This window comes from Emys orbicularis, chromosome 2 (assembly GCF_028017835.1).
Source record: "Emys orbicularis isolate rEmyOrb1 chromosome 2, rEmyOrb1.hap1, whole genome shotgun sequence".
Taxonomy (NCBI): domain Eukaryota; kingdom Metazoa; phylum Chordata; order Testudines; family Emydidae; genus Emys; species Emys orbicularis.
In genome coordinates this window covers 90,785,817-90,813,434 of record NC_088684.1, presented here as the reverse complement: position 1 = coordinate 90,813,434, position 27,618 = coordinate 90,785,817, and the positions used below count along the sequence as shown (strand labels likewise).

Genomic DNA, 27,618 nt, shown 5'->3' with positions numbered 1-27,618 from the left:
GATTGCACCAAAGAATCATCATTCTTTGTACTAATCCCATTGTGGGGCCTTCCAGTTCTTCAGATACTTTCCAACTGTGAGTGTAAGCCAGATAGCACCATTTTTGAAGCGATGCTACTCTTGGCCCTGAATCTCTGAAAAAAAATAAACAATGCAAAGGAAAGACAATATGCTGTTTGTCCCCTCTTCATTGTGTCTGATATAAAATAATTTCTATGGGCAATCAAATGCCATAAGGAATCCACCCGGATTAAAAACAAATTTGTGAGTTGCACTTGGAAATTACATGTAAATTGTATAACACACAAATCCCTATTATGCAGGAACTTATTACCTTTCATAATCGTATTTTAATTTCTGGTTAAAATACTTGAAAAGGTTTTAATACTCTGAAGAAGCATTTGCGCTAAAACACATTCTGGGGAATATAAATGACCACAGTCAGAACAGGGTGAGAGCACTCTTACCATCCATTAGCTACTAGAGAAGGATAGATTTAGACACATTATTACGATAAAAAATGAAATATAAATTTTGGCCAGGTTACTAAAGCAAGAGGAATATAACTCCTTTGATTAAGCATATAACTGTAGAACAAATAGACTACTTGAATCACACACAATAGGAATTCCAGATACTTTTAAAAGTAATAATAATTAGGCAGATCTTGTGTTCTCATCAGTTTGTTGACTCTGCTGTTATTTGTGGCTCTCTAATTAAAAGTAGTTAAGCACTGGTAAATGATCTGCTAATACACTAGGTGCAATCCTGCAATCTTTATCCAGGTCTTGTTTTAGACAAAACTCTCATTGACTTCAATAGGAACTTTGATGGAAGGCCAAGGTATTCAGTCAGGATGAGCCTTAGGCAGAGTGGGAACACTTATAAATACTGGGCCAGAAATGACAGGTATACACAGGAAGGAGGGGGACAAATGCAGAAGCATTTCTCCTTCCCCCCCATAAATCTTAAAAGGCACCTCCATTCGTTGGAAGTCCATTGTTTTGGAGGAGATGGGTGCAGAGCCAAGTGAGTAGTACTCATCCTGGCCTTGATCTTGCAACTTGTTGCTTGTGGGTGGATACCTGTGCATTGAAGTCATTGGGACTGCGTGGAAGTTGCAGGAACATTGTCCAGGACATCATTATGCTCTCGTTCCCCAATCCTATGGAAGCCCCTCACAGTGATCAGTCTCCCTGGGAGGAGAAGGAGTGATCCATAGGTAAAGGAATGGCCATTCTTGATGGCATCAGTCTACCACTCCTGCAAAAAACCCCAGTGCCCTGTGGTAACTCCTAGAGTCATACCGGTGTCATCAACCTTAACTTACGCAAGTTCCTCACCCTTCCTCTCCAAGCAGTAACTCCTGGGGAATGCATTTAGTTAACACTAAACATGGCACTCCTTAAATGGTGGTGTACTTTCCGTATGATGATCTTGTCACCAGCGCCTCTCCAAATCTCATATCCTTGGTCTTTTGGCTGCTCCACTGGTGTTTGCCCACAGCAGCCTAATGGCAACACTATATCACAGGGATAGGTTATCTGTGTGCGTGCCTCTGGGCTGAAACTGGGCGGTTGTAGGTTCCAGAAACTCTTTACTCTTCAGTACCTTTTCTTAGAGGTTTCAGGGTTGGGAATGTTTGAGTAATTTCACACAGACAACAGTAATGTTAGCCCAAAACAGAGAAAATAGAATGAAAATAAACTGTTCAACGTATTTAGATTTATGCATCTCATCAACTAGACTAGGTATGACACTTTCAGCTTATTTACAGAAAAAAATACATCTCTTGAAAACAGGCTACTCAGGTCTGCCTATCAGCATTGTGCTGCTGTCTATAGGGAAACTTCTTGCTGTGTCCAGACATCTCTTATGAAGCCTGCATGGCTGGTTCAGCTTTCATGACACACAAACCTCTCTGGATGTATGGCAGCCTCTCCCCTCCCCCCCACAACTCCCTGCCAAACCAGTTTTCTCCAGCTATACATACACACACACACACACACAATAGGGTTTGGACTTGCATCTCCTACAGTAGAGAAAGCAACACCACTGAGGTTCTGAACACTCTAACAATGATGAATAGCCATCTAGCTCTGATACTGCCTTACACAGACCACCTTTGGCTGGTTGTATCTAGTTTGTCATGCCTCTTGGTAATCTCCCTTAAGCAATTTTTCTTTTGTGAAGAAATCTGAATTATAGGCAGGTCCCCATACCCTCCTTCACAGAGTTGCTCTGTTCAGATTAGAAGATGTAAGACTTGATTTTCTAGTGTGTGATGGAAGTCCAAGTAAAAGAAGTGATCGGCACTCATTGTTCTTTCTATCATCTTGTTTGTTTTTTAAAAATAGTGTCTATATACAAACACCACAAGGGACGATTGTATGTAACAAAATGTTATAGCACAGTGATAGACACAACCACATGATCTGTGGTTTTCTCTCCTGTTAATGTCCCCCTCAGCTTACCTGCAGATCTCCTAAGTTCCATCTTCCCTATCCCATGTGGTTGCGTCTCTGAAGGCCAGCCTTTCCTACCTTCCCCCTGTTTATATTTTTACTCTGATATTCTGGATGAAATTTATTTCCACATATGTTTGTGCTGATGAGGTGGTCAGAAAGAATGAAACATTGAAAAGCATATTCTTTATGTAGTGCACACTGTATGCATCCATCACTGCAGGAAACTAAGTCAACATTATTATTCATAACAGTATATTGTGTTACTATAAAACTATGCAGAGGGTAGTAATAGAAATTTGGAGGGAGGCCAATTAAATTGCACTCTGAAGTTAAAACTTTTCCTTTGCCTTTAAGATGATTAGCAGGCAGAGCTGAGGCAGGGAGAGGGGAGAATTTCACTCTGCCAACAAAAATGGATAAATCACATTTTCTTCAGATATATGAAAAACAAAACAAACTGCAATTTTCTTTCAAATTCTTTTGCTTTTACTGTGAAAACCAAGGCCATTTTGACCCACACAAAACCAGTCTCCTATATTCGCAGAAGACCCATTTTATTTTCACTTAGCATTTTTTCAATGGATATGAAGCAGAACTGGATAATCTTTAGCCCACGAGCCAGTCTGAATGGCTGCTATGGGTGCTGAATGGCTGTGTATGGAGCTTAAGGGGGGAAAATCTCTCTCCTCTTCAAGGTACCGCTCTGTGGCTGATTTTGCAATCCTATGGTTTTAATGCCCCTTTCTGCAGGGGGAAGGAGGGGAGGGAGCATCCTTATACCAGTGGATCCTCTGGTCCTTCTCAGACTTGTCCCTTCTGTAATCGTGCGCAGGTGTCCCCATAGTGTGCAACCACTGTGTCCTTGAAATCCTTTTCCTATCTCCCTGCAACAGTTCTGTTGGCAGGGGACTTCTGAAAAAATGGAGATAGGACTTGCCGCAGAATACATAAAGATTTACTGAAAATGCTGGAAATTCCTCTGGGTTTCCTTATAAACCCCCTTAGGAGAGATTAGTACAAAACTTCTGACTAATTGAGTATTTCAAGTTCCATGTCAGAAATTTCCCAAAGAGCCATGCACTCCTATGTTGTTATTGGGAGTTTTGAAGTTTTGCTGTCCTGCATAGAAACTCTAGGGTTGGGATCAAAATGAGTACTGCATGTTCACTCTACTCCAGGTGTGAGGTATTTGGCCTTACGAGGTTTGGTTTTGCTGTGTTATAAAAACAAAAAAGTCATTGTTGTTATGGAAAACTGCTCTGTGATCAGCTAGTTTACAATGTCATGCTGACTGGTTACAATTCAGCCACTTACAATTAACACTGAATGAGTCAGGGCTCTCTTTTATATTACCTGTAATTTTATACAAATGTAACATAAGAAGCAATGCAGAAAATGCTTGCCCGTAACTTTTGTTTTTCCAAGTCTCTCCCTTCCACTAGCCTCTTTTCTATGATATTTAATTACCGAGTAATCTCTGATTTCTAGAAGTAGAGGGCTGTGACTCTAAAATTAAAAATATTTATGAATCATATTAAAAATAAACTAAATGTTCCTGCATATCAAACTTAGAATAAATTCAGCCTTCCGTAACTTTGTATTAATCTTGATTGCTTTTTTAAAGATTTTAAATTCTGTCCCCACTGTCTCCCTTCCCTTCCCTAAATTACACGCAGCAGAGCTGGAAAGAACAATGTTTTATTCTAACCTATCCGTTTATGCTAATAATCTTTGGGACAGGGACTCTCTTTTTGCTCCTTGTACAGCACCTAGTACAAGGGGGAGTCCTGGTCTATGACTGAGACTGCCCTGTGATAATACCATGATGATGATGATAACTATAATTACTTTAATAATAGAAAATACATTTCTTATCCTTATCAGCGTCATTACAGAGCAGTATTTTTTTCCATTTAAACTATGGTGTTACAAGACTTGATCCAAAGCCCATTGAACTCAGTGAGACTCTTGCCATTTAAAGAAGAGGGCTTTGAATCAGACCCAGAAGTTGGCCTTATCTATCCATAGATTTAGTTAAACAAATGCAAAACCCTTGTTTAGGCACTTGGGACTCAATCCTGCAAGGTCCTGAGCACTTCAGTTTCTGTTGACTTCAGTGGGAGTCCAGATGCTCACTATGTAGGATCGAATACTTGATGTAGCTTAATTTAATAAGAAATTGGCTTAAGGCACATGGATATAGATTCCAAGGCCATAAGAGACTATTGTGACCATATAGTCTGATCTCCTATATTACACAGGCCATAGAATGTTCCCAGAATAATTCCTAGAGGATATCTTTTAGAAAATCATCTAATTTTGATTTAAAAGTTGTCTGTGTTAAAGAATCCACCAAGACCCTTAGTAAATTGTTCCAATGGTTAATTACCCTGACTTAGAAATTTACACCTTTTTTTTTCTAGTCTGAATTTGTGTAGCTTTAACTTCCAGCCATTGGATCGTGTTACATCTTTCTCCACTAGATTGGTGAGCCATTATTAAATATTCATGCCCCATGTAGATACACACTGTAATCAAGTCACCCCTTAATCTTCTCTTTGTTCAGGTAATAGGTTGAGTTCCTTGAGTCTATCACTATAAGGCAGGTTTCCTAATCCTTTAATCATTCTCATGGCTCATCTCTGAACTCTCTCCAACTTTTCAACATCTTTATTGAATTTTGTGGACACCAGAACTGGACATGGTATTTCAGCAGTGGTTGTGCCACTGCCAAATACAGAAGTATTATAACCTTCCTACTCCTACTCGAGATTCCCCTGTTCTTCTTCGAGAGATGTCCCTGTGGGTGCTCCACTCCAGGTGTTGGTGCGTCCCTGCGCCCTTGCTCGGAGATTTTTGCAGCAGTACTCATACTGGCCACGCATGCGCAGAGGCTGCCCCCCGCTGTGAGTCTAGGTTAATAGTACGCATGCGTGGCCGGTCTCCTCAGTTCCTTCTCTACTGTCCCCGGCCTGAGACGGAGCTCAGCAGACTCGTTAGGAAATTCCCCTTTCTCGTTACAATTACCCTCCTAGTAGTTAGTTTGTTGTCAGTTCGTTGTTAGTGTAGTTAGTTACCCTTTTTATCTGTTACCAAAAAAAACAACAACAACAAACAATTTTCCTGTCAGCCGCAGCCGCTTTGGATATGCCTGGCTCCACAGGCTTCAAGCGCTGTTCTTCATGTAAGGAGGCTATCCCGCTGTCTGATGGCCACTCACAGTGCATAAAATGTTTGGGGGAAGCCCACATTCCCCAAAAATGTGCCCACTGCAGCAAACTTAGTTCCAGGGCACGGAAGGACAGGGAGCTTAGACTTAAAATGCTCCTCCTTCAAAAGTCTCTGGGGTCAGTTTCAGACCCAGGCGCTGACTCCGGCTCCGCTGCCCACCACAGCCCCCCCGCCTCAAAAAAACTACAAAAATCTACAAAAAAAAGGGCAGCCTTCTTCACCAAAGAAGGTTATGAGGCACAAGATTTCTTCAGGCAGATCAACAGTCTCCCTGCCTGTGTTTCCCTGCCTCAGCAACTTTGATGAGCCGGGCTCCTCCGGCACCGTGCGAAAACCGCCTGAGGCTGCGGCGCGAAGCTCCGGTGCCGAGGCTTCAGGCTTTCAGCTGCCTGCCTCTCCTATGGCACCGTTCGGCACTGCGACGGACGCGGTACCGACATTTCACAACGTGCCTGACCCCCTACAGGCTAATGTTGCCCGCCCGGCACCGACCACGGCACCGGCAACCGCGGAGCAGATTGACAGGGAGATAAGAAGCAAAACCCCTGCTCAGAAGCATGTTCCCTCATGGCAACTTGCTCCTGCACAGTTTTCACCTCACGCAGGAGCCTCACCACTTCAATTTACTCAGGCAAGAGACCTATTGGTGTCACCTATTCTGCAGTCTCCCCTGATGCATGACTGTTGTTCTCCAATGCCTGAGTCAGGATCTGAACAGCCTTGCTCCAGTGAGGAGGAAACTGGTCCACAGGAGGTTTTTTCTCCGTATCAAGACTCCCACTCTCAGATGCCAGTCAACAGAGGTTATAGGAAAACTACCTCATCCTATTCTCAGGACCCTACCCCCTGGGGGCTGAACCCCTGGATGGCACCACCTATGCTCTACCCAACGCCATGGCAATATTGGGCACCATGGGCATCGTGCCCTCGAGAACACATGTGCTCCGGCACGTCGACCAGGCGCAACATCGGTCTAGCACCACCACCTGACGAATCTGCCAGTGACACAAGACACCAGGCAGCACCGTCACACTTGTAGGGTCAACCGAGTCCTGCTCCTATTCCAGCAGAGCCGGAGGTAACGCCTGAAGAAGCCTTACTTCCCCTTCCTCCAACACCGTCAGATGACTACGCAAAATTCCAAGACCTCTTTAAAAGAGTTGCCAACGACTTGAGAATTGATTTGGAGGAAATCACTGAACAACAGCATGAGTTAACGGACATCCTACAGCCCTCTTCTTCCTCTAGGGTTGCATTACCAATCAACGTAGCCCTTTTAGAACCCGCTAAGTCCATCTGGCAGACTCCAGCTACAAGCCTACCTACCTGTAAACAAGCGGACCGGAAGTACTTCATCCCTTCAAAGGGCTCTGAATTCCTTTTTACCCATCCGGCGCCAAACTCGTTAGTAGTAGACGCAGCGAACCAAAGGGCCAAACAACAGTATTCCCGCTCCACCCCAGCCAACAAGGACAGTAAACGGTTGGACTTCTTTGGTCGTAAAGTATATGCATCCTCGATGTTACAATTTTGTATAGCTAATTATACTGCAGTCCTTGCAAAATATGACCACAGAAACTATAATAAATTCATGGACTTTATTGACGACATCCCAGAACAGAAGAAACAACAATTCACAGCTCTGGTTTCCGAGGGACAAATCATATCATGTACCGCTCTTCAAGCGGCCCTCGATGTAGCCAACACTGCAGCAAGATCGACCGCCACAGCAGTGGTCATGCGACGGGGTTCATGGCTCTCCTCCTCTTTCTTTCCTCAAGAGGTTCAGAGCACCATTGAAGATCTTCCCTTTGACGGTGAAAAACTGTTTGCCTCCACCACGAACGACGTGCTTCATTCAATGAAGGATTCAAGGGCAACCCTCCAGTCCTTAGGTCTCCAGACACCTACGACCAGAAGACGGCAATATAGATACCAACCTTACCAACGTCCACGCTACCCCGCATATACACAACACTCCCATAGACCACAGGAGCAACAACAACAACAACGCCAGAGACCAAGATTCCAGCGTCGTCGTCCCAATTCTGCGGGGGCGCCTCAACCCCCTCCAACTAATAGGCAGATTTGAAGCCTTGGTTGAGGGTTTAGAAAATAGCGTTCCCACTTCAGCCAACACCCCTATCTTTGGACACCGCCTACGACCGTTCTCCCACCAATGGCAGAACATTACCTCCGACAAGTGGGTCATAGAGGTAGTTACAATTGGATACGCCATCCCCTTCCTCTCCTTGCGTCCCACCCACCCACCCTCCCTGTCCCTCTTCAGGGACCCCTCTCACGAGCAACTACTCCTCCACGAAGTGCAACATCTCCTTCAACTGGGAGCAGTAGAACTTGTGCCAGAACGACACACAGGGAAGGGTTTTTACTCCCATTATTTCTTAACAGAAAAGAGAACTGGGGGATGGCGACCAATCCTCGACCTCAGGCGGCTCAACAAGTTTGTCAAAAAGCAAAAGTTCAAGATGGTTACTCTCACCACCATAATCCCAGTGCTGGAGCAGGGTGGTTGGTTTTCAGCCCTCGACCTACAGGACGCCTATTTTCATGTGACTATACACCCGGCCCACAGACGATTCCTACGTTTTACTCTTGGCTCAACACATTTTCAATACAGGGTTCTCCCCTTCAGACTGTCCACGGCCCCCCGTGTTTTTTCCAAGATCCTAGCCGTAGTTACTGCCTACCTCAGAAAACAAGGGGTCGTAATATTTCCTTACCTAGACGATTGCCTCCTCAAAGCTTCAACGTTCAACGAAGCTCTCCGATCCATACGGCTTATCATCAATTGTTTCCTATCTCTAGGCCTGCAAATAAACAAAAACAAATCCACATTATACCCCACCCAACATCTGGAGTTCATAGGGGCATACCTCGACTCCCGGATGGGATTGGCATCTCTCCCAACCGACCGCTTCAACTCCATAAGCCAACTGGCCACAAAAATTCGCAACAGTCCCCTGGTGACGGTCCGAGATTGTCTACAAATACTAGGTCACATGGCCTCATGTACTTTTGTCGTCCAAAATGCACGCCTCTACATGAGGTGCTTCCAGGCGTGGTTGGCCACGGTTTACAGACCGAATGTGCACTCTCTAAACAAGACTCTCTCCATACCTGTCCGAGTCAAAGATTCTCTACAGTGGTGGACAGTTTACTCCAGCCTCTGCTCTGGAGTCCCCTTTCTTCAGCAGGCTCCATCCCTCATACTGACTACCGATGCATCTCTGACAGGCTGGGGTGCACACATGTCTCACCACACAGTCCAGGGGCTATGGTCTTCAACCGAGACCTCTCTGCACATAAATGTCCTAGAACTTCGAGCCATTCGCAATGCGTGCCGTCACTTTCTGCCACTAATCAAGAATCACCATGTACGCATAATGACAGACAACATTGCATGTATGTTCTATGTAAACAGGGAGGAGCTCGATCCCATTCGCTTTGCACAGAGGCTATGAAGCTCTGGAATTGGTGCATTGCGAACAACATCCGAGTATCGGCTGCCTATCTTCCCGGAGTAATGAACACCACAGCGGATGAACTAAGCAGACGCTTCCCCTGGGACCACGAATGGGAGATAGACGAGAAAACCATTCACAACGTATTCCGCATTTGGGGTTACCCAACCATAGACCTTTTCGCAACTACAAAAAACAAGAAATGTCCCAATTTTTGCTCCAGGGCGGGACTGGGCAAACATTCCCTGGGAGACGCTGTGACAGCGTACCCCATAAGGCTTTATGGGGGGGTGTTTATAAATGTATGTATGATATAACTGAAATATGTTTTGTGCTGCCTGTGCCATGTAACATATCTCCGTAAAGGTTATGGTCTACTATATCTATTCATCCTTTGTACTTCTATACCATTTTCTACTTGAGGTTAAGAATATGGGCTGTATGCTTGCTTGATTTCTAAGTAAGCTTGGTGAGGCATTTGGTCAGCTTCTTTAGGAAGGAATTTGCCAGGTTAAGTACCTGATCAGGAAACACTTGGGGAACAATGCATCTTGGAATGCTCCAATCCACATAAGAAGTCTTCCTGGAGACATGCAAGATACCATGTGGACAATGGCGTCGGCCTGTAAAGACTGAGTCATGCAGGGGCATGTGACTTGCCCAGGTGCCTCCAAAAATCCATCTTGGAGCTGGACTTTGCATAGGAGGGAGGAGGGGGGTCTCCTCCCACAAGAGAGAGCCTATTTAAGCCTGGGGGAGACCCCTCCATTTTGTCTTCAGCTGGCTAAAGAAGGAGCTTCTCCACCCCCCCAGGATACTTGAAAGAAACTGAAACAAAAGACAGACTACAGGGGTTGTGAGAGATTGCTGGACCCAGGCTAAAGGGAGAGTAGCCTGTAAAAGGGAGCATTCTGGAACTGGTGAGGAACTTATCTGTATTTAGTTTGATTAGGCATAGATTTGCGCATTTTATTTTATTTTGCTTGTGACTTACTTTGTTCTGTCTGTTACTACTTTGAACCACTTAAATCCTACTGTCTGTATTTAATAAAATCACTTTTTATTTAGTAATTTACTCAGAGTATGTATTAATACCTGGGGGAGCAAACAACTGTGCATATCTCTCTATCAGTGTTATAGAGGGCGAACAATTTATGAGTTTGCCCTGCATAAACTTTATGCAGGGTAAAACGGATTTATCTGGGTTTAGACCCCATTGGGAGTTGGGCATCTGAGTGCTAAAGACAAGCACACTCCTGTGAGCTGGTTTCGGGTAAACTTGCAGCTTTGGGACTAGTAATTCAGACCCTGAGTCTTTGTTAGAGCAGACTGGAGTGTCTGGCTCAGCAAGACAGGGTGCTGGAATCCTGAGCTGGCAGGGAAAACAGAAGCAGGGGTAGTCTTTGCACATTGGGTGGCAGCTCCCAAGGGGGTTTCTGTGATCCAACCCGTCACAGACGCATTCATGATCCCATGGCACCGAACCTTACTCTATGCGTTTCCCCCGATACCGGTTCTCAACAGGGTCCTGATAAAAATACGAACAGACCGTGCCAGGGTGATCCTAATTGCCCCATCGTGGCCCAGACAACCGTGGTTTCCGTTCCTCACCAGAATGTCGATTCGACCACCAATCTCCTTGCCTCTCATCCCGAACCTCCTATCACAACAACACGGCCGCTTTCTCCACCCCAACCTGCCCATGCTTCACCTCAAAGCTTGGTTCCTACATGGTTCTCCCAAAGCGAACTAGATTGCTCTGAACAAGTTCAAAGAGTGCTCCTACATAGCAGAACACAATCTACTCGCACCACCTATCTAGGCAAGTGGAAACGATTCACACATTGGTGTTCAGCTAAACAACTTTGCCCCACGTCGGTATCTCTTTCGCTAATACTTGACTACCTGTTGAACCTTAAGCAATCCGGCCTTTCTTTCAGCTCCATCAGAGTCCATTTAGTTGCTATTACAACTTTTCATGACAAAATTGATGATACTTCTGTTTTTGCTCATCCTATCTCCAAGCGTTTCCTCAAGGGACTCCAAACCCTATACCCAGACATTAAACCACCTACCATCCCGTGGGACCTTCATTTAGTACTATCTTGCTTAACTCAACAACCGTTTGAACCCCTAGCCACGTGCTCCCTTTTACACCTTTCGATGAAAACAGCATTTTTAGTGGCAATTACCTCTGCCAGACGGGCGGGAGAAATAGCAGCTCTTATGGCAGACCCACCATATATGCTATTTTCAAAGACAAGGTTACCCTCAGATTACACCCCAAATTTCTTCCGAAGGTGCATTGTCATTCCACATTAATGAGCCGATACACCTACCAACCTTTTTTCCGAAACCGCATGCGAACTCGTTCAAAGCCTCAATGCATACATTAGATGTACGCAGGGCCTTGTCATTCTATCTGGATAGAACCAAACCTTTTAGAAATTCTTCTAGACTTTTTGTCTCCATTGCGGAGCGCTCCAAAGGTACGCCTATTTCTACCCAGAGACTTTCAAACTGGATTTCTCAGTGCATCCGGTCGTGCTATCAGATGAAGAAGGTTACACCTCCAGACGGCATCAGAACGCATTCCACTAGATCCCTGGCTACCTCTGTAGCATTCTTACGCAAAGTTCCCCTGGCTGATATCTGTAAAGCAGCCACCTGGTCTTCTGAACTCACATTTGTTAAACACTATGCCCTTACTCAAGGCCCTCTATCTGATATACGTTTGGGCAGGGCTGTACTATCTACGGCATTCCTATCAGATCCGAAGTCCCTACCTCCTTGAGACACACGGCTTTTAAGTCACCTGGAGTGGAGCACCCACAGGGACAGCTCTCGAAGAAGAAGAGGAGGTTACTCACCCTGTGCAGTAACTGACATTCTTCGAGATGAGTGTCCCTGTGGGTGCTCCACTACCCACCCTCCTCCCCTCTACTTCGGAGTTGGGGTAGCCTCCGTTGTAGAGAAGGAACTGAGGAGACCGGCCACGCATGCGTACTATTAACCTAGACTCACAGCGGAGGGCAGCCTCTGTGCATGCGTGGCCGGTACGAGTACTGCTGCAAAAATCTCCGAGCAAGGGCGCAGGGACGCACCAACACCTGGAGTGGAGCACCCACAGGGACACTCATCTCGAAGAACGTCAGTTATTGAACAGGGTGAGTAACCTCCTCTTTGTCCATCCAAGGTGTAAAGGTGTGGGACTCACCCCTGCGGCGCCTCCTGCTGGTCGTCTCAAGAATTAGCTCTTCCAGCCACTTGAGCACCCTCTGCAGGCCGGTGTCCCGCTGCCGCTTGGCCCCGTGTCCCTCTCAGGACCCGGTGCCCCTTGTCTTTGGGGTGCTGCCCCCTGGCAATGCCCCCTCAGTCTCAGGGTCTCCCCACCCAGGGGAACCCCCAACCCTCTATCCCCACCTTGCCTCAGTCATGGGCTATTGCCAGTCACCATCTAGCCCCTGCTCACTGGGGCAGACTGCAGTGTAAAAGCCACTCATCATAGGCAAGGGGGGTTTGGACCTGCTGCCTCTGTCTACCGGTGGGCTGCCCCTTTGCAACCCCAGTACCTTTCGGGCCTTTAGCATGGCCTGCAGCCTGGGGCTTTCCAGGCCAGAGCTCCCCAGCTCCTCTGGCCTTTCCCCAGCCCTGCTCCAATCTAGGTACTCTGCTCGGGTCCCTGCAGCCAGGTCCTTCCCCCTCTGAAGGCAGAGAGAGAGTCTGTCTCTGGTTTCTGGCCCCAGCCCTCTTATAAGGGCCAGCTGGGCCCTCATTAAGCCAGCCTTGGCCTGCTTGGGGCATGGCCCCCAGCTGAGGCTGCTTTACCAATCTGCCCAGCTTTTCCCCTGCCCCAGCCCTCTCCCGGGCTGTTTTAAGCCCTTCCAGGCAGGAGCGGGGTAACCACCCCGCTACACAAGAATTGCATTAGCCCTTTTGGCCATAGTGTTGCATTGAGAGCTCATGTTCATCTGATTATCCACCACAACTCCCAATTTTTTTTTTAGAATCCTTGCTTCCCAGGACAGAGTCCCCCATCCTATAAGTGTGGTCTACTTTCTTTGTTCCTAGATGTATGCACTTACATTTAACTGTGTTAAAACACATATTGTTTGCTTGCCCCAAGTTTACCAAGAAGTCCAGATTGCTCTGAATCAGTGGCTTGTCCTCTTCATTATTTACCATTTCCCCCAATTTTAGTGTCATCTGCAGACTTTATCAGTGATGATTTTGTTTTCTTCCAGGTCATTGATAAAAAAGTCAAGAATAGATCCCTGCAGGACCCCACTATACACATACCTCCTCAATGACAATTCCCCATTTACAATTACATTTTGAGACCCATCAGCTAGCCACCTTTTAATCCATTTAATGTGTGCCATGTTAATTTTATATCATTCTAGTTTTTTTGTCAAAATGTTGTGCGGTACCAAGCCTCACAGAAGTCTATTACCTCAAAACTATTGCCCTTATCAATCAAACTTGTAATCTCACCAAAAAAGATAACAAGTTAGTTGGACAGATTTATTTTCATAAACCCATTTTGATTGGCATTGATTATATTACGTTCCTTTAATTCTTTATTAATTGAGTCCTGTTATTAACCCCTCCATTATCTTGCCTGGAATCAATGTCAGACTGACAGGCCTTTAATTACCCATGTCATTGTGTTTACCCTTTTAAAATATTGGCATGACATTAGCTTTCTTCCAGTCTTCTGGATCTTCCCCAGTGTTTCAAGCATGTAGGGAGAAAATTAGAAAGGCCAATGCAAAAAATGAGATTAAACTAGCTAGGGACAAAAAGGGTAAAAAGAAAACATTTTACAAATACATTAGAAGCAAGAGGAATACCAAGAACAGAGTAGACCCATTACTCAATGAGGAGGGAAGGACAAGAACAGAAAATGCTGAAGTGTTAAATGGTGTTTTTGTTTGTTTTCACCAAAAAAGTTAGCAGTGATTGGACAATAACATAGTGAGCTGTGTAAATGGGGTAGGATCTGAGGCTGAAATAGGAAAAGGACAAGTTAAGAACTACTTAGACAAGTTAGATGTCTGTAGGTTGGCAGGGCCTGACGAAATACACCCTAGAATACCTAAAGAACTGGTTGAAGAGATCTCTGAGCCATTAGTGATTATCTTTGAGAACTCATGGAGGCAGGAGAGATCCCAGAGGACTGAAAAAGGGCAAATATAGTACCTGTCTATAAAAAAGAGGAATAAGGACAACCTAGGGAGTTCTAAACCAGTCAGATTAATTTTGGTATCCTGAAAGATAATGGAGCAAATAAACAACAAATTTGTAAGAACCTAAAAGAAAATAAGGTGAAGTAAGAGTCAACATTGATTTATAAAAAAACAAATCTTGTCAAACCAACCTGATATCCTCCTTTGGCAGGGTAACAAGCTTTGTGGATGGGGGGAAGTAGTAGATGTGATGTACCTCAACTTTAGTAAGGCTTTTGATACTGTCTCAAATGACCTGCTCATAAACAAACTAGAGAAATATAGGCTAGATGAACCTACTATTAGATGGGTGCACAACTAGTCAGAACACATACTCAGAAAGTTATCAGTGGTTCACAATCAAGTTGGAAGTGCATATTGACTGGGGTCCCACAGGGATCTATTCTGAGTCCAGTTGTATTCCATATCTTCATAAATTGTTTAGGTAATGGCATAGAGAGTAAATTTAGAAAGATTGCAGATGACACCAAGCTGGGAGGGTGGCAAGCACTTTGGAGGACAGGATTAGAATTGAAAATGATCTTGACAAACTGGAGAAATGGTCTGAAATAAATAGGATAAGATTCAATAAGGAGAAATGCAAAGTACTACACTTATGAAGGAATAATCAACTGCACAAATATGAAATGGGAAATTACTGCCTAGGAAGGAGTACTGCAGAAAAGGATCTGGCAGTTATAGTGGATCATAAACTAAATACGAGTCAAAAATGTAATACTGTTGCAAAAAAAGTGAACATAATTCTTGAATGTATTAACAGGAGTGTTATAAGCAAGACATGAGAAGTAACTCTTCCATTCTATTCAGCACTGATAAGGCCTCAACTGGATCATTGTGTCCAGTTCTAGGCACCACAGTTCAGGAAAGATGTTGGAAAATTGGAGAAAGTCCAAAGGAGAACAACAAAAATGATGAAAGATCTAGAAAACATGATCTATGAGGAAGGATTGGAAAAATTGGATTTGTTTACTCTGGAGAAAGGAAGACAAGTACATAAAAGGTTGTTGTAAAGAGGAGGGTGATAAATTGTTCTCTTTGTTTACTGAGGTCAGGACATTAAGTAATGGGCTTAAAATGCAGAAAGGGAGATTTAGGTTTGACATTAGGAAAAACTTCCTGACTGTCATGGTAGTTAAGCACTGGAACAAATTACCCAGGGAGGTTGTGGAATCTCCATCATTGGAAGTTTTTAAGAACAGTTAGACAAACACGTGTCAGGGATGGTCTATATAATACTTAGGCCTGCCTCACTTCAGGGGACTGGACTAGATGAGCTATCGAGATCCCTTCCAGTCCTACATTTCTATGATTCCATGATCACTTGTACCTAAGCTATCATTAGTGCCATGGTAAAAGCCAGATTTAAGTCAATTTTAAGTGTGTCCATACAGGAATTTGATTTAAAGTCCACCCTTATTTGAACCAGTGCAAATGTGTGTGTAAACAAGGCTCTAGATTGTGCCCTGCCTCTATTTTGGGTGTGCAGAAGGCCTCCCTACCTTGCACAACATGACCAGCTAAGACGAAGTGTATACCAGGCACTAAGTAGTGTTATAGATAGGGCCCTACCAACTTCACGGTCCATTTTGGTCAATTTCACAGTCATAGGATTTTACAAATCACAAATTAATTCTGCTATTTAAAGCTGAAATTTCACAGTGTTGTAATTGAAGGGGTCCTGATCCAAAAAGGAGTTGGGGGGGGGGGTTTGCAAGGTTATTGTAGGGGGGGTCGCAGTACTGCTACCCTTACTTCTACACTGCTGCTGGCGGCGGCGACACTGCCTTCAGAGCTAGGTAGTTGGAGAGCAGCAGCTGCTGGTTGGGAGCCCAGCTCTGAAGGCAGAGCCGCCAGCAGTAGTGCAGAAGCAAGGATGGCGTGGTATGGTATTGTCACCCTTCTGTGCGGCTGCCCGCAGAGCTGGGCTCTATGTCAACAGCCACCACTCTCCGACCACCCAGCTCTGAAGGCAGCAGCACAGAAGTAAGGATGTCATGGTATGATATGGTATGATATTGCCACCCTTACTTCTGCGCTGCTGCTGGCGGGGCGTTGCCTTCAGAGCTGGGTGCCCAGCCAACATCTGCCACTCTCTTGCAGCCCAGCTCTGAAGGCAGTGCAGAAGTAAGGGTGGCAATACCATTACTCCCCTAAAATAACTTTGCGACTCCCCTGTAACTCCCTTTTGGGTCAGGACCCCCAATTTGAGAAATGCTGGTCTCCCTCATGAAATCAGTATAGTATAGGATAAAAGCACACAAAAGACCAGATTTCTCGGGAGGAGACCAGATTTCACAGTCCGTGATGTGTTTTTCATGGCTGAGAATTTGGTAGGACCCTAGTTATAGATCATGTTAGCTCACTCAAATTGGCTCTTCACTTAATAATAATAATAAAAAAAAAAAAAGTCCCTGCCTGCCTTAGCCCCGCTTTGCTGCCGACTGGGAGCGGCCTGAGGTAAGCACTGCCCGGCTGGAGCCTGTGCCCTGGTCCCCCTCCCACATCACAACCCCCTGTCCCAGGTCAGAACCCCCCCATACACCCTAACTCCCTCCCAGACCCCCCACCCGCACCTCCTGCACCCAACCCCGAACCTCTTCCTGCACCCAACCCCTCTGCCAGAGCCTGCACCCCCTCTTCCACACCTCAAATCCCTGTCCCAGCCCTGAACCCACTCCCGCACTCCAAACCCCTTGGCCCCAGCCTGGAGACCCCTCCTGCACCCCCAGCTGGAGCCCTCAACCCCCTCCTGCACCCCAACCCTCTGCCCAGCCCAGTGAAAGTGACTGAGGCTGTGGGAGAGCGAGCGATGGGGGCTGGAGTGAGTGGGAGGCGAAGCCTCAGAGAAGAGGCGGGGGAAGGGGCTGGGGCAAGGATGTTCGGTTTTGTACAATTAGAAAGTTGGTAACCCTATTGTCCAGGTTTTTGTATGCTTCACAGCAGAGGAGAGTTTTAAGGAGGATAATGAGGTAACTTGGTAGCTATTTACAGAGAGTACCTTCCAAGCGTGTGGGCAGCATGGGAGAAAGCAAAAACGTGTTTGAAAATTTAACAAGTGGGCAGTGGAGGCTGGCATCAAAGGCTGATTGGAGGTGGTGAGCATAAACAGCTTGATACTGAGTGAACTGAGATGTAGGGTGGGGATTGACTATGAAGCACCTGGAAAGTGAAGATAAGCATCATACCCTCCACGGGGAGCCTGTGAAGGAATTCAAAAAACAGAGGGTGAACATGATCAAGGTGACAGGCTAGGCAAATGATCTTTGCAGCAGCAGCATACTTAAGGTTAAAAAAAAAAGCACTACAAAGAAAACATATTAAAAATAAGTAAAACTACACGTGCTAATAAACTTATCAGTGTTTACCCCACCCCAACACAGATATTGGCAGGAGCAGTCCTTCAAACCCCCACACAACGGGGATTGCCTTGTTGGTCACAAGTTCATCACAGTTTCAGCTCAGAACAAGCACGCTCATAACATGTTTAGTCGTTTTATACAGTTCAGGGATTTTTGATCTGGAGTTTCCAGGAGTAGCTAACCAGCGGACTACAGGGCTTGTGCCCAGAGTATAATAGCTTCAAAAAATTGGCTCTGGAGGGAAGAATTTGCATTTCCCTCCTTCCAAGTACTTTCTAGGAAATCCACTTTACACGTATTGTTCCAAAAAGTCCTTTGAAGTGCCATACAATCCCAGAACTGTACATAAATATTTGAATTTTTAATGCAAGAACTCCAAAGACTGAATTCAATAAGATTTAATTTCAGTAAGATTTGTCCAGGATGTTGCAGGATATTGTCAGTCTGTCACATTAGCCATATACACACACACATTACAAGGATCAGTAATATTGCTATTTTAAATACATTAATTTGGCCTGCCCAATTTATAAGTATATGTTCCCAATCATTTAAAATCTTTTTGAAAAAATTTAGTATTTTTGATCCCCCTCTCCCCGCCCAGTTAATATGGAATGAGTCACGGCTCTTTTTAATGAGAAAGCAATCTTTTTAGCTCATGACGACAATTTTATAGATACTTAAGGCACAGGAATAAATACACAGAATGCTTTCCCATGACAGTCTCTGATCCAGGGCTGAATTGTGCACTTTATTCAGCCGGAACTCTCATGGGAAGATAGTTGAGGGTGAGTATACCAAGATGCTCAGGTACCAAAGTGAGGACTACAGTATAATACTTAGATAGAAAAAGCTAAGGGAAGAGATTATAGACCTATATTCTCTTCTTTTTGAACAGAGGGGCTTATCCCAGCAGTAGATACCTGGCAAATTCAGGTAGTGTGACTATTTGGGTCAGAAGGATGGGATTTATAAGGGAACGTAAACATAGCCTGTAGAGACTCTTCCCACAGTAGTTCAGTGGAAGAGCTGTTCCCCAGTTTCATAAAGCTAGAGGTAAACCACACAATAGACACAGTTTAAGAGAGGCGCTCTTGGCCTACGTTGTGTGCACTCCTAAATGAAGTATTGTCCTATGACAGATGTTGCTTTAAGGAAGGTTTCCTGGTAAGCCTTGTTTTGACACAGCTAGCAAAAGGATACATGTCTGAGAAGAACTATGCTTTCCAGCTGGCTGAAAAACTCCAGAAGGCTTACAGATTTGACTTCACAGATCACTCTTCATGCTGAGAGACAGCAAAAGCAGGATTTTGATCATGAAGCCAAAAAAAATTGATTGTGGTTTTGTTTGAATTCTGATTATTATATTTTATATGGGTCCTGTGGGTCCATGCCAGCTCATGTGGGAGTCAGTCTTATAGCCACTTTCTTCTAAATGCAATTTTTAAAAAAATACCAGGTCCATTTTGTAAAATATCACTTTCCATTTTGCCAACTGATACAATTGCTGGGAAAACATAATTACGTCCTAGTTTCATTTTTTTAGGAAAGATAAAAAATGTCCAGCTTCCACTGAAATAAAATGGCAAAACTGCCACTGACTGTAATGGGAGCAGATGAGTTCTTACCGAAATAACAAGCTTTCAGGATAGATATATTTTAATCTACTCATCCTAGTGCACTGTGATCTTTCACCCATGGCCACAGATACTTCAGTTCCATGGACCATTGTAGCTCTGCTATTGTGGGTGTACTTCCTGGTCCCCTCTTCCAACTTATTTGGGTGATGGAGTTGAGAAGTGGCAGTGGTAGTTGGAATGAGACTACCAAATTGATAATCTGCCTACTGTGTGAATAGGCTTTAGTCTTTAAACAGAGATACCCGGAACTCCTAAAGGCTGGCCATTAGGACAATTATAATTTTTGTTTGTTTTTCATAAGCATAGAGGGCATAAGCTAGAGTAATTTCTTTTCTTTCAGGCTGACATCATGAAGTTTGCAGCGGTATGACAAAATAACAAACATTGTCGGCTCTTTTAGTACTATTTCTCCTTACCCCACTGCTTTAAAGAGGAGACAAGCCTAGTGCATTTTATACTGGAATAATCAGGAAACCAAAGAAAATATATCTCTGTTTCTAAAAAAAAAAATTTGAATCTGTAAAAATGACATCTTACATGTTTTGTCACAAAGTCAGTAGCTGCACTATTCTGTTTCCTCTGAGTTGACGTGATTTCCGTAGGGTGTATCCATCTATACAAAATCTGTACACAATGGTAAAGCTATACAGTCTGATTGGTTTCATACAAACTGGTGGACTCTTCACTGAGGACTCCAGATAAAAAGAGGGAAACTATATTTGGATTTGGTCTTAATTTGTATTTTCCTTCTCATCTTCTGCAAGGTATTTTAACCCCTGGTTTGCTGTGGTGAATTAGTTTAGGGCCAAATAGTGCCTGGTCCTTGCATGGGGTCACAGTTGGAGAGGCTGCAAGAAGCATTCTCCCTGTTTAAAACCTCCAAACAGGGAGAGGCACAGTTGCAGTTCCTGCATTTTCTTACAGTACGACCCACCTCCAAGGGAATGGGGAGGAGATAAGGCCATGACAGGTCACATGCTATCAGATGTGTAGGGTAGTTTATGCATACTATACCCTTCTACAGGGATGCTGAAGTAGGTGTGCTTCCTTTCTGGGCTTGCACAATGGACCCCAGACTTTGCCCTGGGAGCTGCAAACCTATAACGTATTGACACAGTACGGCCTCAGGCTACTAGTAATGCTACATCTGTCTAATATATACCTATGTATGTCTAATACCTATAATTGCACTAGAGGACCTAGGCAACATGAGTCAATTATCTAGTAGTGGATTGTCTTCCTCCTTAGCTTCCTCAATTCACAGTAAGCAGGTAATAGTAACAACAACAACAAAACCCACAACAAACAAAAAAACTGGGCGCTCTCATTTCACAAAGAAGTGAAAAGCAAGTTTTTCATTTTATCTTCACTAGGTGGAATTCACCTTACTTTCCTATAATATTGTCTCACTAAGCAAATATGTGAGCATTGTGTGCATTTCACCATTCTTCCTGTTAAATGCAAGCAGTAATTCTTGAAGTACTTTATGCTTCATCTTTTGAAGAGTTTTATGCTAGTGTAGTTAATGTAAGCCAAAATCATAGAAACAGATGGGAGTTATTTATGGTCAGGCAATCTGGAGCAAGTACCTGGAACAAAAGTCTAATTATAGGAGTACCAAATTAAGTGCAACAATTTTACCGTTTCTGATATGAAGTAGTAAAAGAAAAAAAGTGAGGTGAATTCTGAAACTTTAGGGGTGAATGCTTTCCACAACTAAGCCAGGGATTTAGGACTTGCTCCAATTCCCATTGAAGATGATAGCCAAATTCCTATTGACTATGGGAGCAGGATCAGCTTAATTCATAAAAGTGCCCTGTTGTTTTTAATCGAAGTCACGTGAATTAATTTTGTTAATGCTTTGGAAGCATTTAGGACAAGTTTAAATCAAATTGTAATTTTTCTGTGTTAATAGCCTTATTCTTCAGCTTGTTGCTGCTGCTACCTCAGGGTGTTTACTCTTGGCTATTAGTGCAACTTAGAGGTTTACACTACTGAGAATAAAATAGGCAACTCTTAAAGTGTTTGAGGTCATAAACATTATAAAATGGGACTCCATAAAGAGATACATTTTTAAAAAATGCAAAATGGTCGTTTCATTCTTGGCAGGGTTTGTTTCAGAGGAGTAGCACGTAGTTGAAAGAGCACTTTACTAAGTAGCTGCAGCCAAAGGAGGATTTCAAACCAGTGGGAGCCCAGTTGCCTGGTCCCCCTCTCTCTACACAGTGTGGCTGTGTATGTGTCATATAATTGAATTGCATGGGGTGAAAGGTAACAGACAACCAGTACACTACACAAGAGTGGAGGGAGCCGAAATGTTGACCAAAGACACCAAGGCTAACCCCTTCTCTTACAAAAAGTGTTAAAGGATCTTGAACGTTCATGCAAAGCAGATAGATTCCTATCCAATATACATAGCAGCACCACCACAAAGCAAAACAGGGAGCCAAAGTGACTGTATTCCATTGTTATGCACATAATCCTGGATTTGAGGGCAAATTCAATAGTCTAGTCATAGTAGAATATATATGTACCTCGTTCAGTCAATCTGATTGTTCACTCAGTCTTGCCCAACTCTCTGTGCAGTCCTTTGGATGCAAGCACCAAATGTGGCATGCAGACAAGAGTTAAAATGCAGTGACCAAGAAATCATAGTCTTCCTGTATGTCTTAGTGAGATAAATAGAAATGAAAATTGAACAATTATGTTAAAAAAATCTCTATATCTTTATCTTCTATCTCCATTTGAATCTTGTGCGCCTCTCTCTTGACTGCTAGATGTTGCTGCTAGCCTAATGGTAAATATATCACTACTTGAAAGGACCACCTCCAGGTGTTAAATAGTCCATCCTCGGCATTCAGTCATGCCTTGATCTGAGACTGCTTGTGAGGGTGGTTATGATTTTTTGTGCTGTAGACCCAAGCCCACTTTAAACTGAGTGGAGTAGTGTTGTAGCTGTATTAGTCCCAGGATATTAGAGAGATGGAACAGATTGTTTAGCATAAGTAGTTAACGCATATTTCAAGGGACTATTCAAGGTGAATGTGTTAACTACTTATGCTAAACAATCTGTTCCATCTCTCTAATATCCTGGGACTAACAGCTACAACACTGCATACATTTGGTTAACACATTCACCTTGAATAGTCCCTTGAAATATGCGTTAACTACTTATGCTAAACAATCTGTTCCATCTCCTATTTAGCATGACACTCTGAGTAAGGCTCTGTCTACACTACACAGCTTTTAGCGACATGGCTGTGTCTCTACAGCCGTGCCACTAAAAGTCGCACCATGTAGCCACTGTTTGTCGGCTCTCCTGCCAACAAAAAAAGTCCACCCCCAACGAGCGGCATTTGCGTTGTCAGCAGGAGAAAAAAATGTTTCTTTTGGGGGGGCGGGGGTTAACACCTCTGAAAGACAAAAGTTTTGTCGTTCAGTTGCCAGTGGTGACATAGCCTCAGTTTCCCAGACCTGAAGAAAAGCTTTGTGTAAACTCTGAAGATGACCAGTCATTACCAACTGAGGCCTATTGATAATCAGTGTGAAACAGCTGTCATCCAAGAGCAGAAAGGGCATGGGATGCAGAGTCTGAGCATTTACTGCACTGTAAAAATAATTTTATTTTAAGCATTTCCAAAAATGTATGTAAACCAAGTCTGCAGTTACGGGCAGAGAAGATGAAGATCAAAAAAAGGGGATTTCCAGAAACTTTTAATGTAGAGTGTTAGTGACCAAACTCTACACCAGTCTGTATGCTTAGCTAAAATAAAAGTCAAACATCGATTGATTTTAGGAATGTACATTTTACTGCGATTTTTTTTTTTTTTGCAAAGATTATTTTAAAAACAGGAGATTAAATACTTAGATTTGTTCAGCAGGCCCTAGTGGCCTTACTATTGCTCTCTATTTAGGACAGAGGTGGGCAAACTACTGCCCGCGGGACCCTCCTGCCCGGCCCCTGAGCTCCTGGCCCGGGAGGCTCACTCCTGGCCCCTCCCCCACTGTTCCTCCTCCCCCGCAGCCTCAGCGCGCTGGCGCAATGCTCTGGGCGGCGGGGCTGCAGAGCCACGGCCTGACCCGGTGCTCTGTACTGCGCGGTGGTGTGGCTGGCTCCAGCCGGGCGGCAGGACTTGCCTGTCCTGGTGCTCTGGGCGGTGCAGCTGTAGTGCCACCAGCCACTGGTGCTCCAGGCAGCGCGGTAAGGGGGCAGGAAGCAGGGGAGGTTGGATAGAGGGCAGGGGAGTTCGGGGTGGTGGCCAGGGGACGGGAGTGTGGATAGGGGGTGGGACGGTCAGAGGGCGGGGAACAGGGGGGTTGAATGGGGGCGGGGTCCCCGGGGGGCAGTCAGGAAGGGGGGGGGGGTTGGATGGGGCGGCAGGGGGCAGTCAGGGGCAGGGGTTCCGGGGACGGTCAGGAAGACGGGGTGGTTGGATGAGGCAGGGGTCCCGGAGGGGCAGTCAGGAATGAGAGGAGGGGTTGGATGGGGTGGCAGGGGGCAGTCAGGGGCAGGAGGTCCAGGGGCGGTCAGGGGACAGGGAGGGTTGGATGGTGCAGGAGTCCCAGGGGGGCCATCAGGGAGTGAGAAGCGGGGGAGAGGGGGGTCGGATGGGGGCAGGGGCCAGACCACGCCTGGCTGTTTGGGGAAGCACAGCCTCCCTTAACTGGCCTCCATACAATTTTGAAAACCCGATGTGGCCCTCAGGCCAGAAAGTTTGCCTGCCCCTGATTTAGGAGTGGGTGAAGGGAGCCCTACAAAACATAATGCCTTTACAAAACAAACTTCATTTTTTACTACATTAGGTTTAATAGGTATAATTTCTATTTTAGAAAACAAAAGTGGCACTGTAATACTTAATAGGTAACATAAATGGGGAAATAGATCATTTTGGGAGTTAACCACTTCCTTACTGGTGTACTCTGCATAGTTTAGCAGATAAAATAGAAACCACCTCAATGCCAACATTTATATATATAAAAACATAAACTTCACTAAAGTTAGGGTCTTAAATAAGTGGCCTGATTTTTCAAAAGTGCTGAGCACCCAACAGCTCATTTGTATGTCAGTTTTGGAGAAATCCCTTTGACAGAATAGAAGGGGATTGATAGTAAACGATATATGGGGATTGGTCCTGCTTTGAGCAAGGGGTTGGACTAGATGGTCTCCTGAGGTCCCTTCCAACCCTGATATTCTATGATTCTATGTACTGGGATTTTTTCCCACTGACCACAAAATGTCATCATGTGCTCCACGCACATTCATCAGGCAGGACTTTGATCTGCCAGTGAAAAAGATGTTCTCCATTTTTTCATAAGAGATGGATCTGAGCTACAGAGTTCAGATTCTCCAAATACAGCTGTTTGAATCTGAACATCTCTTTTTTCCCCCCACTCCTCTATTCTCTATAGAGCAACATCCAACATAGCTTTTTCTTTTTGATTTTTCTGTTGTCCTAAACATAATTGATGGGGAGTTATCTATGATGTTGGCAAAAGTCTGGTGACCAAGTTTTAGTTAATTTGTGCTCCCTCTTTTGGATGATTGTCACTGTAGCAGCAAAACAATATTTCAGGGTCATTCATTGACAGGAATTACTGTCTCTCTTACAGTTTCTGTAATTATATTTCCCTCAGAGCATAAAGTATTGGTCAAGTTTTGAACTTTGGCTTTGTGGTTGCATCCCTTTAACTACATGGGGCTCAATCTTGCACGATTTACATGAGTAGTCCAATAGGAGTCAATGCTATGAAGTCAGTTGGACTGCTCACATGGTTAGGGATAACTCTTTTATTTATAATGCTTACAGGATTGAGTCCTTGACTTATAAAGAAGCTTTAGAGGTGTCAGTATTACATGTTTGGAAGATCTGCATGTGTTAAACAATCAGTAGACAATCTTTTCACAATGTTACTTCATTTAAAACAAAAGACATGGTGGGATTTCCAAAGGTTCTGTTTAACTTTCAACAAGAATCTAAATGAAGATTACCAGTAAAACTAAAAGGTGAAGTTTCAAGAGTGTAGTGTGTGAATATGCTGATTCAGCAATTTCAGCAGGCCACATTTGAATTTAAAGACAACTGTGGGAGTGACCAATTGCTTTGCAATGGGGAAGGGGTGATGTAAGATGACACCTTAAAACAGTCCATGTCACTCAGTGGTAGTCTGTTCTGGCAGGTCTCCATTATGAGGTGACACCATTTAAAGGTGTTTTCAGTTGGGTGGAAAAACCAAAATAAAATACAGACTCTAGCTACAGAGAAGAAGTGGACGAATAAGAGAAACTAAAAATTAGAGGTTCTTTATTCAATGTTTTTTTTTCTAGGTTCTACGTGGGAGAAAACATTACGACAGATCGGTTTTGAAAGGTAAGCAGTGAATTTATCTCCTATGTATGTTACAGCTTAAAATACAGACAAAAAAAGGGATGCGCGCACATAGGTTGGCAAAGATATTTACGTTGATTGATCTACATTATCTGGGATGTCAAAGTTAGGGGGAGTGGTATGCAGAGTTACTGGCAGGTTCACAACTTTCATTTTTAACTATATCTGTGATGATTCTGGAGCACAAGGTTCTTTTGTAAATCTGGCTCACAATAATTTCATTTGGGAGCAACATAATGTACTAGGGTTAAAGTAGGTTTCATAGAGTATTTGGTTTGAAGTCTTACCGCTGAATGAAGGTATTGCTGCTTTCCTATATTTTTCATAAGACTTCTGAACTATGGCATATTAACTAACAAAAACGAATGAATGTGGAAAAGGAACAGGATTGGCAAAGCACTATTTAACATCGGAGAAAAATCCGGAATTCAGCATTCCTGAAGTGCAAAGCCTTCTTTCAGCCAAACATAACCACAAGGTGGTCATACCAGAAACATATGTCTCTCTTGGAACTTAAACTAGGCCAGGCCTTGCTAAAGAGTAATCTGTTCTCAAGACTGGAAATACTCAGTCCCCTATATGCCCATCTATAAACATGAAGCAGAGTTATCTGCTTCCTGTCCATATAGAGCTTTGATCTTCTGTCTAAACCAAATATTTCTAGACTGCACCAGAGTGTGGTAGGGCAAGGCATGGGGCCACTATGAACTGGACTAGATATGTATGAGAGAAGGGGAGCGTTGTCTTTTAACATTACGCATAGGCTGCCTGGTGCCAAGAACATAGATGACCTTTTCAAAGCCAGGGTGGCGTTGAGGAGAGGAAAGCCTTTCCTTTTCATTGTCTCCACCTAGTATCATCTTTCTAGCTGCTCTCACTTTTATTGCCTTGTTGCTTAATTTAAACAACTTGCCTGTATTTAAGTTAATGGCTAGTTCATTGAACCAGAATGAAACTATTCTGCACAAGGCATAAATTGGTGCCTTAGAGCTTTTCTATTACAATAAAATGTATCTTTAAATTTAAACCTCTCCCTTGATTAAAATCCTCAGACATTAATAACAATAAATGAAAGGCGGCTCTAGTCACTCTTGTCTAAAAGCATTCCACTTCACTAATTCCTCCTGAGCACATAAATTGACTGAACACTGAACCACTGTAGTATCAGCAAATGTAAGGGGTGGATCAATACTACCATTAAACAACTTGCCCTCAGGACTTCAAGGACAGTGTCCCAGAGTCATTGCCCAGATTTATTCTTAAGGCTCAGCATTAAAAGTTATTTGGAAATAGAGACTCTGAAAGTTGTCCACACATTTCTCTACAGCTTCATTTTTTTTTTGAAGTTTACAAAGAACTGATGATACCCTTATTGATCTATTTTTAAAACATAATAATTTTGAAAGCATCTTCATTGTATGAATTTAACGAAATGTAGGCCCATTGTATTTATTCTGTGGTATATTTAATTATATATTATTTCAGTGGTAGGCTGGCTTCTGTAAAGACTGGAGGATCACATACAGGGCGTTTGTACTATTTTTGGCAGGGGACAATTCAGGGAAAGGATTCATTTTTATTTTAATGCCTTCAGAGTATTAACTATTTGCAGGGTATATGTTGAAACACTATTTTCCCAAGAAGTTAAAAGGACTGAGGGGAAGAAGTTATAATTTTGAATCTTTGCAGCAGTAAAACTCACCTTTTGATTGGTACTGATTTGCCTTTTTACAACTTCTGACAACATATATAAATGGCATTGCTGAAAAATACCATAGGTCCTGGTTGAAGCAACATGAT

The 27,618-nt window shown here is 43.9% G+C and overlaps 1 protein-coding gene across 1 annotated transcript in view; it reads left to right on the top strand.

The window, feature by feature from the left end:
- PIEZO2 (piezo type mechanosensitive ion channel component 2) overlaps positions 1 to 27,618 on the top strand; it is a 364,496-nt gene that overhangs the window by 105,724 nt on the left and 231,154 nt on the right. The window contains 1 exon segment of the mRNA XM_065398323.1: positions 25,758 to 25,800. Within this exon segment, the coding sequence (XP_065254395.1) occupies positions 25,758 to 25,800 (43 nt within the window).